The sequence below is a fragment of the Xenopus laevis genome, chromosome 2L (assembly GCF_017654675.1).
Source record: "Xenopus laevis strain J_2021 chromosome 2L, Xenopus_laevis_v10.1, whole genome shotgun sequence".
Lineage (NCBI taxonomy): Eukaryota > Metazoa > Chordata > Amphibia > Anura > Pipidae > Xenopus > Xenopus laevis.
The window spans coordinates 120,732,897-120,748,732 of NC_054373.1; the positions used below are offsets into that span (position 1 = coordinate 120,732,897).

At 39.8% G+C, this 15,836-nt stretch overlaps 1 protein-coding gene across 9 annotated transcripts in view; it reads right to left on the minus strand.

The window, feature by feature from the left end:
- Positions 1-15,836, minus strand: part of LOC108708454 (guanine nucleotide exchange factor DBS) — a 140,518-nt gene that overhangs the window by 38,325 nt on the left and 86,357 nt on the right. For all 9 annotated transcript variants that reach the window (XM_018247178.2, XM_018247175.2, XM_018247180.2 and 6 more), the window contains 3 exons: positions 15,179-15,262; positions 11,600-11,714; positions 495-585 (listed from right to left, as the gene is read on the minus strand). In XM_018247178.2, the coding sequence (XP_018102667.1) occupies positions 495-585; positions 11,600-11,714; positions 15,179-15,262 (290 nt within the window). The remainder of the gene's footprint in view (positions 1-494; positions 586-11,599; positions 11,715-15,178; positions 15,263-15,836) is intronic.

Sequence of the window (15,836 nt, forward strand, 5' to 3'; positions counted from 1 at the left end):
CAGGCCTAAGGCATACATAGAATATAGAAATGTAAGAATTAGGGGCAACATCTTGACAAACTAATAACATACTGACGTGCAGAAAACATAGAAAGCAGGTGTTAACATTGGTTCTACCTTGAAGATATTTCTACTGCTTCATAACTGTAACTAGTGCAGCACATTCCCTATACCAATTCATACATCAACTGGTATACACCCAGCTTTTTATTAGATCTATTTTGCACAGTGAAAGCTTTTAAATAGCCATAGTAATTACAATGCATTTTTAATGCTCTGTCACATGATATAGATTATTTATGATATACCAAGTGTTCTGTCACATTATTATGATAATCCGAGGCAAGTTGTCAGGCTAACATTACAAGCAATCCACAATAAAATAACCCCATGCATTTAATAAAAACCTGTTTGGACACATCAAGAATGGATGTTATGTTAGTGTACAGGGAAAACAAGGACACGCATATAAATGACTATGGTGTGAGTCTTACCGCAATCCTCAGAATGGATGCTTTCACCGAGGTCCATTTGTCCAGTCTTCGGTCGATCACTAGGATGAAGCCAATTCCAGCATCTTGTAAACTAAAATTGAAAGCCAGAAATAGGTATAGATACTGTGGGTATGATTCATCCACATGCCGCTCTTCTCTTCCCTGTGCTGCATTTTTTCTAAGCCAGTCCTGGTTCTGTGACAGCAGAACAACTGCAGATGAGTTTACATGACATCACCAGAACATGTGAGGTGCATGCAGCAGATCCTACATGGCCCATGCATCGCCAGTCAATCCCTCCTTAGCTACACACATGGAGGATTTGAGCTCATTCTGCATGCCCTTGATTTTCTCTCTAGCACCATCAGTTCCGCTTGCCTTCCAGCACAGACACATCTTTTGCTCAATTGCAGACACTGCATTATCTATTCAGTTACATACAAATCCACTCACTGCAGCATTTTGCATTCACATAGTTTGAATGTCCTTGGATTGTATACATCTTATTAAATCAGCCAGAAAGGGTAGTCCCCTTCCCATCGGCAATGTATTGAGGCTGCTTACAGATGCCAGACCCCCTCCTCTATCCCAGAATACTGACACTGGCTATTTTTTCTCTTTTCTGCTCTGTTTAGCTGCATATGGTGTACTGGCTGCTTACAAATGAATGGTTCTACTCCTAGCCTCTGTGATTTCCCAGGCATCAAACATGCTGTGCAAGCGCCTAAATGGGGGTTGGGACCAATCACAGCAGCTTAAGCAATAAAAAAACAAATGTTCAGTGACTGACCAGAATAGCTAATTACAGCACATTGACTTTACTTTTCTGCACTATAAAATGAATTTAATGCATATACATAGAGTAAAAATTGCATACAGGGGTTACCCTTCCCTGGAGCCGACTTGATCTGTCTGTGATTCACTGGTTCATCGCAACATCAGAATACTCAAAATAGGCTGTTGTGTGTAATGGTTTTTGATAATGTAATTAAAGTTATGGGATCCATTATACAGAAACCTGTTATCCAGAAAGCCCCAAATTACAGGACAGCCATCTCCCACAGAGTTAATTTTAAATAAACAATTCACATTATACAAAATGATTTGCTTTTTCTCTGAAATAATAAAATCAGTACCTTGTACAGGTATGGGAGCCATTATCCAGAAATCTCTGAATTACAGAAAGGCTGTCTCCCATAGACTCCATTTTATATAAATAATCCAAATTTTTAAAAATGTTTTCCTTTTTCTCTGTAATAATAAAACAGTGCCTTGTACTTGATCCTAACTAATTGATTGAAAGCAAAATCAGCCTATTGGGTTTATTTAACCTTTTTACCTATCATTACTAAACCCAGTTAAAGTATAAAAAAGCAGCTTGCCTCGGGTCATGTTTCCTATTGTGGCAAATCAGATATTCAAAAATTTAAATGTTACCTACTGACTGATTGCAATGCTACGCAATATGTTAGCACTATATAAATACATGTTAATAAATAATTGCAATGGTTTACTGGAACTGTGAGTCCTTGCACTGTAAGGGTAATGACACACAGTAGGATTTGTGGCCTGCAGTCAGGGCAGCCATCAGGGGGGGACAGGGGGGAGAGTTGTAGGGGGCCCTGAGGGTAAGGAGGCCCGGCCATGCCACACTTACTTGATTAGCCGGGTCCCCCATCTTTCTTAGAGCTGCTGACTTCGGGAAGGCATGGACGTTTAAGGGGCCCTGGCCACCAATTTTCTTATAATGTCGGGGGGGGGGGGCCTGGCCACCAATTTTGGCCACCAATTTTTTTTTCTCATGTGGGGTCCTAGCCACCAATATTTTTTAATGGGGGGGCCCTGGCCACTGTTTTTTTTATGGGGGACCCATATCTTTTTATTTTTTATTAACATGTGGGAACCCTAGCCACCAATATTTTTTTTGTTTTTTTACTGTGTGGTGGGGGGCAGACCTGTAGGTAGGGCTTGCAGGGGGCCCTGGAAATTCTGTCATATGGGGTCCTGTGATTTCTGATGGCGTTCCTGCCTGCAGTTAAAGGAAAACTAAATCTTAAGGAAGTAGCTAGAAATATTGTACATTATGTTTTGAGCTTCTGTTCCAGCCCAAGGCAACTACAGCCCATTAGCAGTAAAGATCTGTGTCTCTGAAGATGTCCCAGTAGCTCCCCATCTTCATTTCTGCTGATTAATATTTGCCGCACATAGCGTGTTGGAATTGTATTTGGCCACGCCCATTTTTGAGGCCACACCTCCTAATTACCATGTTCATTTTACTAAATTTGTCAGGTTTTGAAAGTTCGAATATATTTCTGTTTTTTTTCTTCCAGTTTTGCTAATGAAGGTGAATTGCCCTTTAATCCCCAAGGGACCTCCTTTTCTAATTTGTTACAATTACTTATTTGCTTATCTCAAAATTGTTACAAAGTATCTTATTTGCACCTGTTAGCTGTTCTGGGCTCTCTGCCAAAAGCCAATTAAGTTAGAAACTTTGTTTCTTTTTCTGGTTGTTCAGTGCAGAGAAAGTGTGGACTTTCCAGTACAAACGAGGACTGCGGGTTGAGCTGTCAAAAGCGGGACTGTCCCACTGAAAAATATACTGTTGGGAGGTATGCAACTAGCATCGGAATTTAATAATCAGCCCTGTAGCATCAGCTTATATTACAGGCCAAACTTCTGCTTGATAATTTGCAACAGCCCCTAAGCTTAGCTTCTCAACAGCTGCTCAACACCTACTGCGCATGTGAGGGTCACAGACACTTTCCAAGATGGTGACCCCCTGGGACGAGTTTGAAGTCTTAGTATGTTACATTTTTGTATCTTATAGAAAATGCTCTTCATTGTTTATTTTTATAGTATTTGCCTTTTTCTGTCTCTTTTCCAACTTTCAAATGGGGGTCACTGACCCCATCTAAAATGTATTGTTAATGCTACTTTTTATTACTCATTTTTCTATTCAGGCATATTCCTATGCCAGTCTCTTATTAAAATCAATGTATGATTGCTAGGACAATTTGGACCTGAGCAACCAAGTAATAAAACATGAAAACCAACTGTAAATTGTCTCAGAATATTACTCTCTACATCACACTAAGGGCTCTTACTGATGAGCGTTTTTACCTGCGCTCCCCTGCGTTCTGTTTTTCTGCGTTCTGCCGCAGGGGATCCATTTTTTCCAATGGGGCTGTACTCACACAGGCGCGTGTAGGCGCCGAACGCAGGAAAAATGCAGCATGTTGCGTCTCAACCTGCGTTTGGCACCTACACGCACCTGTGTGAGTACAGCCCCATTGGAAAAAATGTAATGCGTCTATTCCTGCGCTCCCCTGCGGCTGAACGCAGAAAAACGGAACGCAGGGGAGTGCAGGTAAAAACGCTCGTCAGTAAGAGCCCTAAAAGTTAACTGAAAAGTGACCAACCCCTTTAAATCTGCTCTACTGCGGGTGCCAAATCAACAGTTTAATTGGATTTTAAGCCTGATCATCACAAGTATATGTTTTACTAGTGGCAATCTTAATGTTATTCAATGGCAAGTCATTTTTGGTAGATTTGTCACCCGCTGTAGTGCATATTTATACTCTGTGCCAATACCATAAAGCTCGCAGTATAAAGCCTGTTCAGGTCTTTTATCCTATAGCCAAAATTTGCTTTCAAATAGTAGACTAGTAGGTTGACTAAAGATGGCCATAGATGTATCAACTACCATTGGTCACAGGATCTTTGGTTTTCAATACGGACGTATTAGAGCTTAATCATCAGATATACAGCTAGAAACAATAGAATTCTACTTATATCTGATGATTCAGCACTAACAGTGGCCCATGTTCAGGTGCCTTCAAAGGTGCCCAATCAAAATTTTCCAGCCAGCTCAATCCCACCATACATGCACTGAATATTGTACGAAAATTTGTTTTATGCGTCTATGGCTACCTTATAGGGGTTGTTCACCTTCCAAACACTTTTTCAGTTCAGTTGTTTTCAGATTGCATTCAGGTGCAGATTCTGAACTGTTACAATTTTGCAACATTTAGTTGATGCATTTCTCAGCATTTCTCAGCAGCATCTCTGGAGTATTAACAACTATTGTATCAATTCGAACAGCTGCCTGTAATGTCACCCTGAGATTCTGCTCAGCAGGGACAAATATACGAAATGTATCAATTGAATGTATTGATTTAGAACAGTTTACAGGGTCGGTGACCCTCTCCTTCCCAAAGCTGCTTTAGAATGTGAAAAATTACACTTTACACTTCAATATTAGAAACATGGTCTCACATAGAAAATAGAAAGTAATTTTGGTGATCTATCCGAAACCAACCAATGGTGATCTTTCCGTAACCAACTGAACTGAAAAAAGTGTTTGAAGGTTGGTAAGTGACGTGACCCCATGAGTCATGTGACAATCATTGATCCAGTGTTTTTTATTCACAAAGTCTGAGAACAAGAGGGCAAATATGTTATCTGTCCACATGAAATTCCTGTGCAGTTATCTAATCCAGACATTAGACTGTTGTACAGTAAACATGAACTAGAATCCAGTTAATACAATATGAACAAACATTACTAATATGCCAGCACTCAACTTAGTTGGCAAGTCTGCCTAATTTGCAGAGGCAGTTCCCTGTCTGGACCCTCTTCCTTTACGGATATCAGGAGATGTTACTGGATTCTAACATTGACAGCCACCTAGACGCATTTCAGTAATTATATTAACAGAAATTCTTATTAAATAATTCAGTGCAGATGTCATTTTTAACCCAGAGAGACAGAAATGACGATATAAACATAGAAAATGTTTTACACAGCTGTATCTGATTCATACTGAAGTGCATGCACAGCTGTGTTTTAACGCATCAACTGAAATTGCGCAAGATGCATTGCCTCCTCTTGGATGCAATTTAGCTGGCAAAAACACTGCATGAAAAACATGGCCCCTGACATTCCACCACAGTAGCAGCACAGGTGCTTTGTTCCATTAGTTGCTATTAAAAAGTGCATTAATTATCTACAAGATTCTACTATAAGGGCTCTTACAGACGAGTGCTTTTTACCTGCGCTCCCCTGTGTTGCGCTTTCTTCCATCTGCCGCAGGGGAGCGCAGGAGTAGACGCAGTCAATTATTTTGAAGGGGGCTGTACTCACACAAATGCATGTAAGCACTGGTAAACACAGGTAAATGCAACATGCTGCGTCCCAACCTGCGTTTGGCACTTACATGCGTCTGTGTGAGTGCAGCCCCATTGACAATAATTCAGTGCGTCTACTCCTGCGCTCCCCTGCAGCTGAACGGAAGATGGCGCAGAGCAGGGGAGCGCAGGTAAAAACTCTCGTTTGTAAGAGCCCTAAATGCTGTGCTTGAGACAGAGGAGCTTACTTATTCCATGCCTCCTACACTGTCCATGCAGCCGTCAAAGTTAAATGGTCTTTGCTCAGCTTAGGTTTTTTTTTCCTTTACCTTCTTCTTTTGAGGTATACACATAATTTCTCTGCGTCTCAAGGGCCAAATACAGGTATCCGTTATCCAAAAAGCTCCGAATTACGGAATGGCTGTCTTCCATAGACTCCATTATAATAAAATAATCTAAATTTTTTAAAATTATTTCCTTTTTCTCTGTAATAATAAAACCGTAGCTTGTACTTGATCCAAACTAATATATAATTAATCCTTATTGGAAGCAAAACCAGCCTATTGGGTTTATTTAATGTTTACATGATTTTTTAGTACACTTAAGATCAAAATAACAAAGATTCGTTATCTGGAAAACCCCAGATCCCAAGCATTCTGAATAACAGGTCCCATACTTGTACTGTATAAATCCTTTGGGCATAAGTTCTTTGCACTTATGGAAAAATCTGTACAGCAATATAAAAATAAGGCTATTGCATTAATAGATACAATAAAAAGTATCAATAGTATAATAGTAATAATATAATAGTATTATAAATGTAGATTTTTAAGGGAAAGGCATCTTAGAAATGGACTAGTTGATGAGGCAAAGCCATTTTCAAATATAGTACAGTATGTTCTTGGCTACAGATTTGCTTCTTTTGTCATAAACTGTGTATGTCACAGAAAATTTATGTCAGAATTCCATTTTCCTGCAGGGCAGTGTTGCTATTAAAGTCATGACTGCAGGAAGTTCGAGAGACCCCTTATCCTTACAGCCAGACCTGTCACATTTCATGTATACAACCAAAGGATAAAACTGTGATGAAAACACAGTTAAACTAGAATATAGGCCATGGAAACATGAAAATGCAGAGTTTAAAGTGTACACATGAACTATAAATATGGAAGGGTTTTGAATGTTGCATAAAACCAATTTATCTTTTGGATCTGTGTATCTGAATAGAAGCTACAGGTATCATGTGGGCTGTTTTCTTGGTAAATATTAAATAGCCTCCAATGAAGAAGTGGGCATCAATGGTCAAATGGTAAGAAGCAACTGTTGGATCTTGTTTGAGGTTTGCAGCAAAGGTCTAGACTAGATCACTAGTCTTTCACTACAAATGGAGATTGGCAGTCCCTATATGACAATAGAGTCAATAATTGAACATTATCTGCATTGTTTGTATCGCATTCTGTGAAGCAGGAACCCTGGGAACAGATTGAACCCATCTGTGAAAAGGAGTGACCGGTCTTCATTGATACCCTTTTGGGGCCCCAGAACTGCAGGCCAAAAGGGAGAACCTAAAAATGGCAGAGTTTGATCCAAAAATATTTTACGGAATCGTATTCAAGAGATGCAAGTAGTCAAGGCAAGCAGTAAACAGATTTGGTAATAGGCACGGAGTCAATAACCAGAGATCAGACAGGAAAAAAGGTTAAGACAGAACTGTCGGAACACAGAGCCAGCTTGAGCAAAGAATACAGGAAGAAATGGCCTTTAGGCTTATATATGAGTGCACGTCCAGATGCATGTCCACATCAGGATAGAAATGGACCCAGGGGGCTGGTGCGCTAGTCTCCTGGGCCATCTCACTGTTTGACACTGAATGTCTGGCTCCAGCTCCTGAAGGACAATGTGGGCAGTTTTTAAAATCTGCAGTTGGACCCCATTATTAATGAGGTGCTAATGGTGATTTCTATAAAGAGTTTATAATCTTTACATTATTTTGAACAGAGTATTGAGCATACTGATTGCAATTATTTTTAAATTGTGATGTAGCTTTCTACTAGGGATGTAGCGAACGTCGGAAAAAATGTTCGCGAACATGTTCGCGAACTTCCGGGCAAAAATGCGAACGGTTCGCGAACGTCGCGAACCCCATAGACTTCAATGGGAAGGCAAATTTTAAAAGCTAGAAAAGACATTTCTGGCCAGAAAAATGATTTTAAAGTTGTTTAAAGGGTGCAACGACCTGGACAGTGGCATGCCAGAGGGGGATCAAGGGCAAAAATGTTTCTGAAAAATACATTGTTGACACAGCCCTGCGTTTTGTGCTGTAAAGGGCAGAAATCACACTACGTCACTCAGGTGATGTTTCTAGACACGGAATGTGAAAAAGCTCACACAGCTAGCTGGCAGTTGTTTGAAAATGAAGAACACACTGGGCAAATACGGAATATATTATTGCTGCTTGAAAAACGTCACTCAGGTGGTGTTTCTGGAGACGGTATTATTATTGATATTTAGACAGAATGTGAACAAGCTCACACAGCTAGCTGGCAGTTGTTTGAAAATGAAGAACACACTGGGCAAACAAATTGAAACAATGCCTGCAAGGTCAACGTATACACTACAGCAGTGGATACGGAATATATTATTGCTGCTTGAAAAACGTCACTCAGGTGGTGTTTCTGGAGACGGTATTATTATTGATATTTAGACAGAATGTGAACAAGCTCACACAGCTAGCTGGCAGTTGTTTGAAAATGAAGAACACACTGGGCAAACAAATTGAAACAATGCCTGCAAGGTCAACGTATACACTACAGCAGTGGATACGGAATATATTATTGCTGCTTGAAAAACGTCACTCAGGTGGTGTTTCTGGAGACGGTATTATTATTGATATTTAGACAGAATGTGAACAAGCTCACACAGCTAGGTGGCAGTTGTTTGAAGAACACACTGGGCAAATAATGCCTGCAAGTGCACTACTATTGGTGCACTACTATGAAGAACAGCAAACAGCACTGGACACGTTAAAGAACAGTAAGATAAGTAAAATAAAAAAAATATGTATATGTATATTAAAAAAAAAAAAATTAATCTGGTTGGTGCTGAACTACTAGGAGCAGCACACCAGTCCCACTCCCCAACACAGCTAGACTAATAGCACTGGGCTCTTATAGTAGCAAAGTAAAAAAACAAAAAAGAAAATAAAAGCAGTCCTTACAAGGACTATTGGGTTACAGGCAGCAGTCAGCAGATGAGAGATCAGCAGCAGTGCCCACAGCAGCTACATACAGAGCACTGCAGTAGAAGGTAGATTACTAGCCAGCAAAGCTACCTAACCTAAATGTCCCTCAAATCCCTGCAGAGTTCTGTCCCTACAATACAGAGCAGTATCAAGTAGATTACTAGCCAGCAAAGTTACTATCAACTGTCCCTCAAATCACTAACAGCTCTCTCCCTACACTAGCTCTTCCAAGCACACACAGGCAGAATGAAAAAACACTGCAGGGCTTCAGTTTATATATGGAAGGGGAGTGGTCCAGGGGGTGTGGGGGTGGTCCAGGAGGGAGAGCTTCCTGATTGGCTGCCATGTATCTGCTGGTCTGGGGTGAGAGGGCAAAAATAAGCGCCAGCTAAGGCAAACCCAAATTGGCGAACGTCGCACGACGTTCGCGAACATTCGGCGGACGCGAACACCCGATGTTCGCGCGAATTAGTTCGCGGGCGAACAGTCCGCGACATCCCTACTTTCTACTAATTCCTGTGCAATTAAGGGGCAGTTGCAAATGTTACAGCTAACAGTGATTGTTCCCGCTTTGGAGTGATGCTTTTTGAAAGCAAACATCATATTGGTTGCTATGGGGTACTGCACCTGGGCAAACTTGGGACCCCTATAATAGATATGGAAGGAAGTTGTTTGCAAAATATCTGCTCTGTGACTTAAACACTTCAAAAATCTAACCAGACTAACAGCTTGCTACCTGCTGCCAAATTATATAAGGAGGAAGACCTATACTCCCAATTAAAAGCAATACTGTAGTGGGAAAACATGTTTTTTTTCATAATGCATCAGTTAATAGTGCTGCTCCAGCAGAATTCTGCACTGAAATCCATTTTTTTAAAAGAGCAAAAAATTTTATATTTAATTTTGAAAGTTGGCATGGGGTTAGACATATTGTCAGTTTCCAGGAGCTCTCAGGCCATGTGACTTGTGTTCTGAGCAACTTCAGTCTCTCTTTACTGCTACAATGCAAGTTGGAGTGATATTACCCCCCTACCTTCCCTTCCTAGCAGCCCATCAACAGAAAAATGGGCATCAAACCAGATTGCAGCTTCCTGAAACCTCTGCTGGAGGATTTGTTTGCATTGTTTCCTAGCCCCACATAGTGGTATAGACGAGAATAGCACCAAAGCAGGAACCCCCTGCTTGTTTAGCACTGCAAACACGATCTAGGATTGTGGTATAATAGAATGGGAAGGGGAGAAACAATAGCTGTCTCAAAGAAGTTCCATCCTGAAGTGCTGTTTTGTTGCTATGATAAATTAATACTGTACTAGTTTCATTACCACCATCTTGCTTTTAAGGAAGCATTACATTAATACTGTAACAATGTTTTGATTTGCCCAATGGTTTGTTGATTCTAATTTGTCTTTAAGAATTTTCCATACTAATAATTTTATGATATCTTGAACTGGTTGTTAAGTGTGGTGTTTATTTATTTTACCTTTAAGGGCCTGAGCACATTCAAATATAAAACAAGTTGGAGAGCAACATAAAGATACAAAAAGTTCCTGAGGGTGCCAATTATGGGCTGTGATTATCTATTGGTATGTGCACAGCCAGCCTACAGGAAGCTCTGTTTGGTAGTACACATGGTTTTTATGCAACTAAGGCTTGCCTCCAAGCCAGCAATTGAAGCAGAAGCACTGGTTTTGAGGCCACTGGTTTAAACATCCAATATGGCACAAATGTGGCATCCTACAGGTGGCATTGTGCTAGATGTTCATAGCTCACACTAATGGCATTTCTAAGGATGTCCCATGAGTAAGGCTGGAAGATCTGGAGAATGAGAGGAGACATGCAGCATAAAAGCACAACAAAGTTACATTCCCTTTACGTTATATATAAAACTAATGCTTGATGTACTGGTAACACCACTGATGGAGTGTCTATTTCCTCTCTCTCTCTTTTTGAAACCTAATAACTCACTACTGGATACTAAACTGACTCCCATTATCAAAATAGTAGCATATAATCAAAGAATAAATGGAGTTCCATTAACAATATCCTGGTCATGCCATTCTGTACAGTACAATAGATGCTGAGCTTAAATAGAAGTCCTGATAAGCAATGTAATATGTGGCAGGGAATCAACCATTTAAAACCAAAAGGTGCCATACAAACAAAATCAAGTTGAAAGGTCTTAACCAATTTTTTTACACCCCATACCTATTTGACATAGTCAGTGGGGCTCATTTTCAACACTTGGCACATTTAAACATGGGCAGTAATTTATAACAACCAATAAAATTATCAAATTGTTGCTTTGCAGTTGGCTGAAAAAATGTAGTGATTGATTGATTGATTGATTGGTATCAAATTTGCCCAGTGCTGGTAAATGAGCCCTTGTGGCATAAATAAATGGGTTCTGCATCTTTTTCACTTATTTTTTGTTTGTGTGACTATTTTTTTTTTTTACTGAACTGATTCGTTACACACCAATGACTTTTGTTTGCCAGAGATAAATCATTCATGGGTCTACAGTAATTCTTCCTCTGTTAGAAACAAAGGGAAACGTGACTTTGTGCATCACTGATTGAAAAATAGCAGCTAGGGGAAGACTTTCCAGCACTCAGAAATCTAATCATCTAGAAACAGTCTAGAAGCAAAAATATTACTTTTATAAGCATTTGGTAAGCATCTCGGGCATTTTAAAATGCAATTTGAAGCCAGCACACCTCAATATATGCATATTTTCTTACATTGGGACACTTGTCAGATAGGTGAGTACATTCTGGAACTCTTTTTCTGGAATCTCACTAAATGCTGGGTATTCTGGAAATGTGATGACTGGGCTGCCATTTTCCCCTCTTCCACCTGTAGAAACAAAAAAAAAAGAAATATTGATTTGACTGTGATTCCTTTAAGTACATAAGCTGTACATTATATTCTCATTAATAAGGACAGCTTTTCTAAAACTGCTGTAACACAAAAGTAGGCAATTTATTTTAGGAAAACTTCGATGAGATATCTGATATGTTAAGTTCGGTAAGAGCTGATGGCATGATTCACATTTTAAATATTCAAAAACATTGGAAAAACATTGGGCCTGGCCACCATATGCCTAGACAAAAAGCTAATGTTCCTGTTAAAATAAATGCACACTCTGCCCATTTCTTTCCCAACCCTTCTTTGCAATGCCCACTGCCTCCCCGGAAAAGTTTCAGGCTGATGTAGAAAACAATACAATATATGGTGTTTTCATTCTTCTAGGATAATCCTAGATAAACCCCACGTAGCAGGATAGGTTAGTGAAAAACCCAACGTACTAGGATTAGGTTAGAAAATAAACCCCACATACTAGGATAGGTAAGCAAAAGAGAGCCATCTGATTGAATTATTAATAACTAACCATATTTAGTCAGTGAAACTGAGAACAATAACACCAAGGTTTCCACCTTCTGGAGGACTGGGGGCACATTAGCTACAACAATTAAGTAGTAAAATATTACAAACAATTTAGTAGCACAGTGCTACATTAAAATTAATATGTTTTTAAATGAAGTCTCTATCAACGGAACTGTATTTATAAGGGAGCTCTTTCTCTGAAATCCTCAGCAATTTATTTAAAGAATTCTTCTTCTGTATCTGATAATTATGAACACTAGATGGCACTTCAACTGTAACAGTGCAGTTTTCTAATATGCGTGAGTACATTTTCAACTCTGTGCTGCCTTTTTGATAAAAGGGTCTCTGCTATGGTAAATGTTTAAAAAAAAAAAAAAAAAAGAAACATTAACATATTTTGATTGTTAAAAGACTACATTATCACCATTAAATGTGTATGTATGCCAGAAACCTGTTATGTAACTTTACAAAATTTTAGAGGCTCCTGAGCCTCTGAGGCACCTGAGCCATTATATTTACAAAGGAAGAATATTGCTGTAATTTCAATAGACCATAAAGCTCATGTAAAGCTTTTGAAAAACCTGTCACAATACTGTTGACTATTCTTCAAAACAAAACTCTGTTTAAGACAGCATAACAGTTTTCTTTTAATATGTTACCTGTGCCAATAATAGCAGCAGTTTTATTTTGTGACGTAGTGTAGGAGGATAGAGGTTTTGCAACCTTTAGTTTTTTAATTTCCTTAGGCTGGTTCTTAGACAGCTAGGTTGGATCCTTTCTTATAGTTGGGAGCAAGTTCCTTAGCAGTGTATGTTGTCAGGACTCCCCATGATTATAAAAAAGGAAAGCACAGATGTGCTAAGTCTCTTTTGTTCCCCCACTTGCTGAAGGAAATGACGTGTACTCCAGAGTTCTTGGAATGGAGGCAGGTACAAGCACAGGAGAAGTGCAAGGTTAGATTTGTAATGAGTCACTCTAGGAGTAAAATGCAGTATCAGAGTAGTTAGTAGAGCACTTAGAGGCTCCAACAAGGAGGCTAATTAGGGTTGGTACCCTGCTGTGTGGTTGAGGGACTCAAGCAGTTAGGCTCAGGAATAGAAAAATTCCAGGAGTAATACACCTCTGCGAGCTTCGCCTAGCACCAAGGATTGTACAAACAAGCAGTAAGTACTACCTCTGTGATTGTGTGTATATCATCTAATTAAGACTGAAGCATATACTGATTAAGATCTTGTAAGATCAGCACCAACTAAAGAGAATTTGTGCAGTATCCATCAATAAAGTATTCCATCTATTTTTAAAGAACCACTGGTGCCCAAGATTATTTAAAACATCAAGCTTTGTGTCATGACCGGCTCCAAAATCCAGAAGAGGTGCTAGGCTCCCTGGTCTCAGCTCTGCTTCTGCCTGTAGCAGCCACCTTTCACTTTGGGGGGAGCCCTCCGCTAATTGGATGCTGCCAGATCTTAATAAGAGAGAAGCCAAAAGTTCTGGACAAGCAAAGGGGCACGGTCATTATAAAGTCTTTTGGACAGACGGCACAGTTCTTGGAATAGACAAAAGTGTAGTCAGACAGGTCGGTGCGGGTAGTGTTCAGGGATCGTCAGACACAGGCAGTGGTCGGTTCAGGCGGAGTTCAAGCAAGGTCAATCAGGCCGGGGTCGATACAGGCAGCGTTCAAGGAAAGTCAGGCAGGCAGGGGTCAATACCAGTAAAATCAGAATAGTCAGGCAGGCAAGTGTCAGATTTGGCAAAGTTCAGAATAGTCAGGCAGGCAAGGGTCAAAACAGGAATTAAACAGGACTAGAAACACACCCAGGAACTAACAAGTTAGACCTAACTAAGGGCAATGAGTTTGTGCACAGAGCCCCTTTAAATATTCCAATTTCATGCCATTGCGATGACGTCATAACGCTCGCGATGCATCAAAACCCAGAAGTGTGCGCCGCGTGTGACATAGCAGAGCCAGCAATTGAACTAAGAGGATCCCTGCGACGGGCGTCCCCGTCAAGGGTGCGGAGGCATCCCCGCTGGCCCACTAGACCACCAGGGTTAGTCTTCACACTTTGTGTGCAGATTCAGGGTGGTCAACCCTTCCTCCAATAGTAAGAGAGGGCCCACCACAGAATGTCACATGTAACATGTACCCTACTGGGAATTGCATGGGGTTGAACTCAATATAACTGGGGAGATATACCAACAGGACTACAGTTGTAACAGAGATAAAGTTTCACTTTGGTCAAAATATTGCTGTAGGAATGCTGAAAGAAAGCATTGTATTGGTTGGTAAAGGATAGCAGACCAAGATTTGCCAGTGTCCTGGAACTGAAACAAGCAGTTATCAATGTACATGTTGTTAAATCTTGTCTTTAAAGGGATGGATCACCTTTAAGTTAACTTTCAGTATGTTATAGAAAGGCTAATTGTAAGCAAATTTTCAATTGGCCTCCATATTTTCTTTTTCATAGTCTTTGAACTAGTTGACTTCTCCATCTGATTCTTTCCAGCTTTTAAATGAGGGCCACTGACCCCATTTAAAAACAAATGCTCTATAAGGCTACAAATTGCACCACCATTGGGCAGTTTGGGCCACAATATGCAAATACAACAGATGAAAAGTCTTATATCCAGGTGCACCACTGAAATAACTACAGTACATCAATATAGGCCTGTATTTAGGTCTGTGCGCTAGACATCAACATGTTCTCCTTCTTTCAGCAATTGGCACATGTGCAAATAGTCCTATTATCCAGTGAATGCGCCAATCACAGCAGAGATGGGTTCCTGAGGGCTCCCTCCCTAAATCTGCCACCCTAGGCAAAGGCCCTCTGGGTTTTATATGGTAGATACAGGCCTGTGTTATTTACAATATTATTTATATAGTGCTGAGAGATTATACGTCATTCACATTAGTCTGCATATGTCGTGCTCACCTGACAAGTACGCAAACTGCTTTCTTAGCTGATCCTCAATATCGGCCGAGCAGATGGGAGAGGTCTCTTGTTGCATGATGTCATCTGGAAGAAAACCAAAACAATCTATTATAGTAATCCTCTCCTCATTAAAGTGTCATTAAAACATACGCAAACTCTAAAACATGTATATAGATCTATTATAGTAATCATCTTCTCATGGTGCCATTACAGCATACACACACTCTATAAAACATATATATATATATATATATATATATATATATATATATATATATATATATATATATATCATCTTTTGGGAGGCAATGACTGGCTCAAAAGTTTTTGAAGCTGAGCAATTGTAGCTGAGCTATTTCTTAGCTGTTTGGCCGGTAATATGTGGGTAACTCATTTCAACATAATCAATGTGAAACCCATAGGAAACAGACTTTTGGTAAGGAGCAATGATTGAGCAGCATTTATCTTAAGATGGAGCAAGCAGGAAGACTTTTAACGGGATCCAGAAAGTGTCAGTATGGACCCTTTGTGATTGTGCTGGAATTTTGTACTAAATGTGATTGCTGTTATCTGTAAAACTAATTCAAAATTATATAAAAGTTGTTCTTAAAGGGGAAGTAAAGTCTAAAATAGAAGAAAGCTAGAAATGCTGTATTTT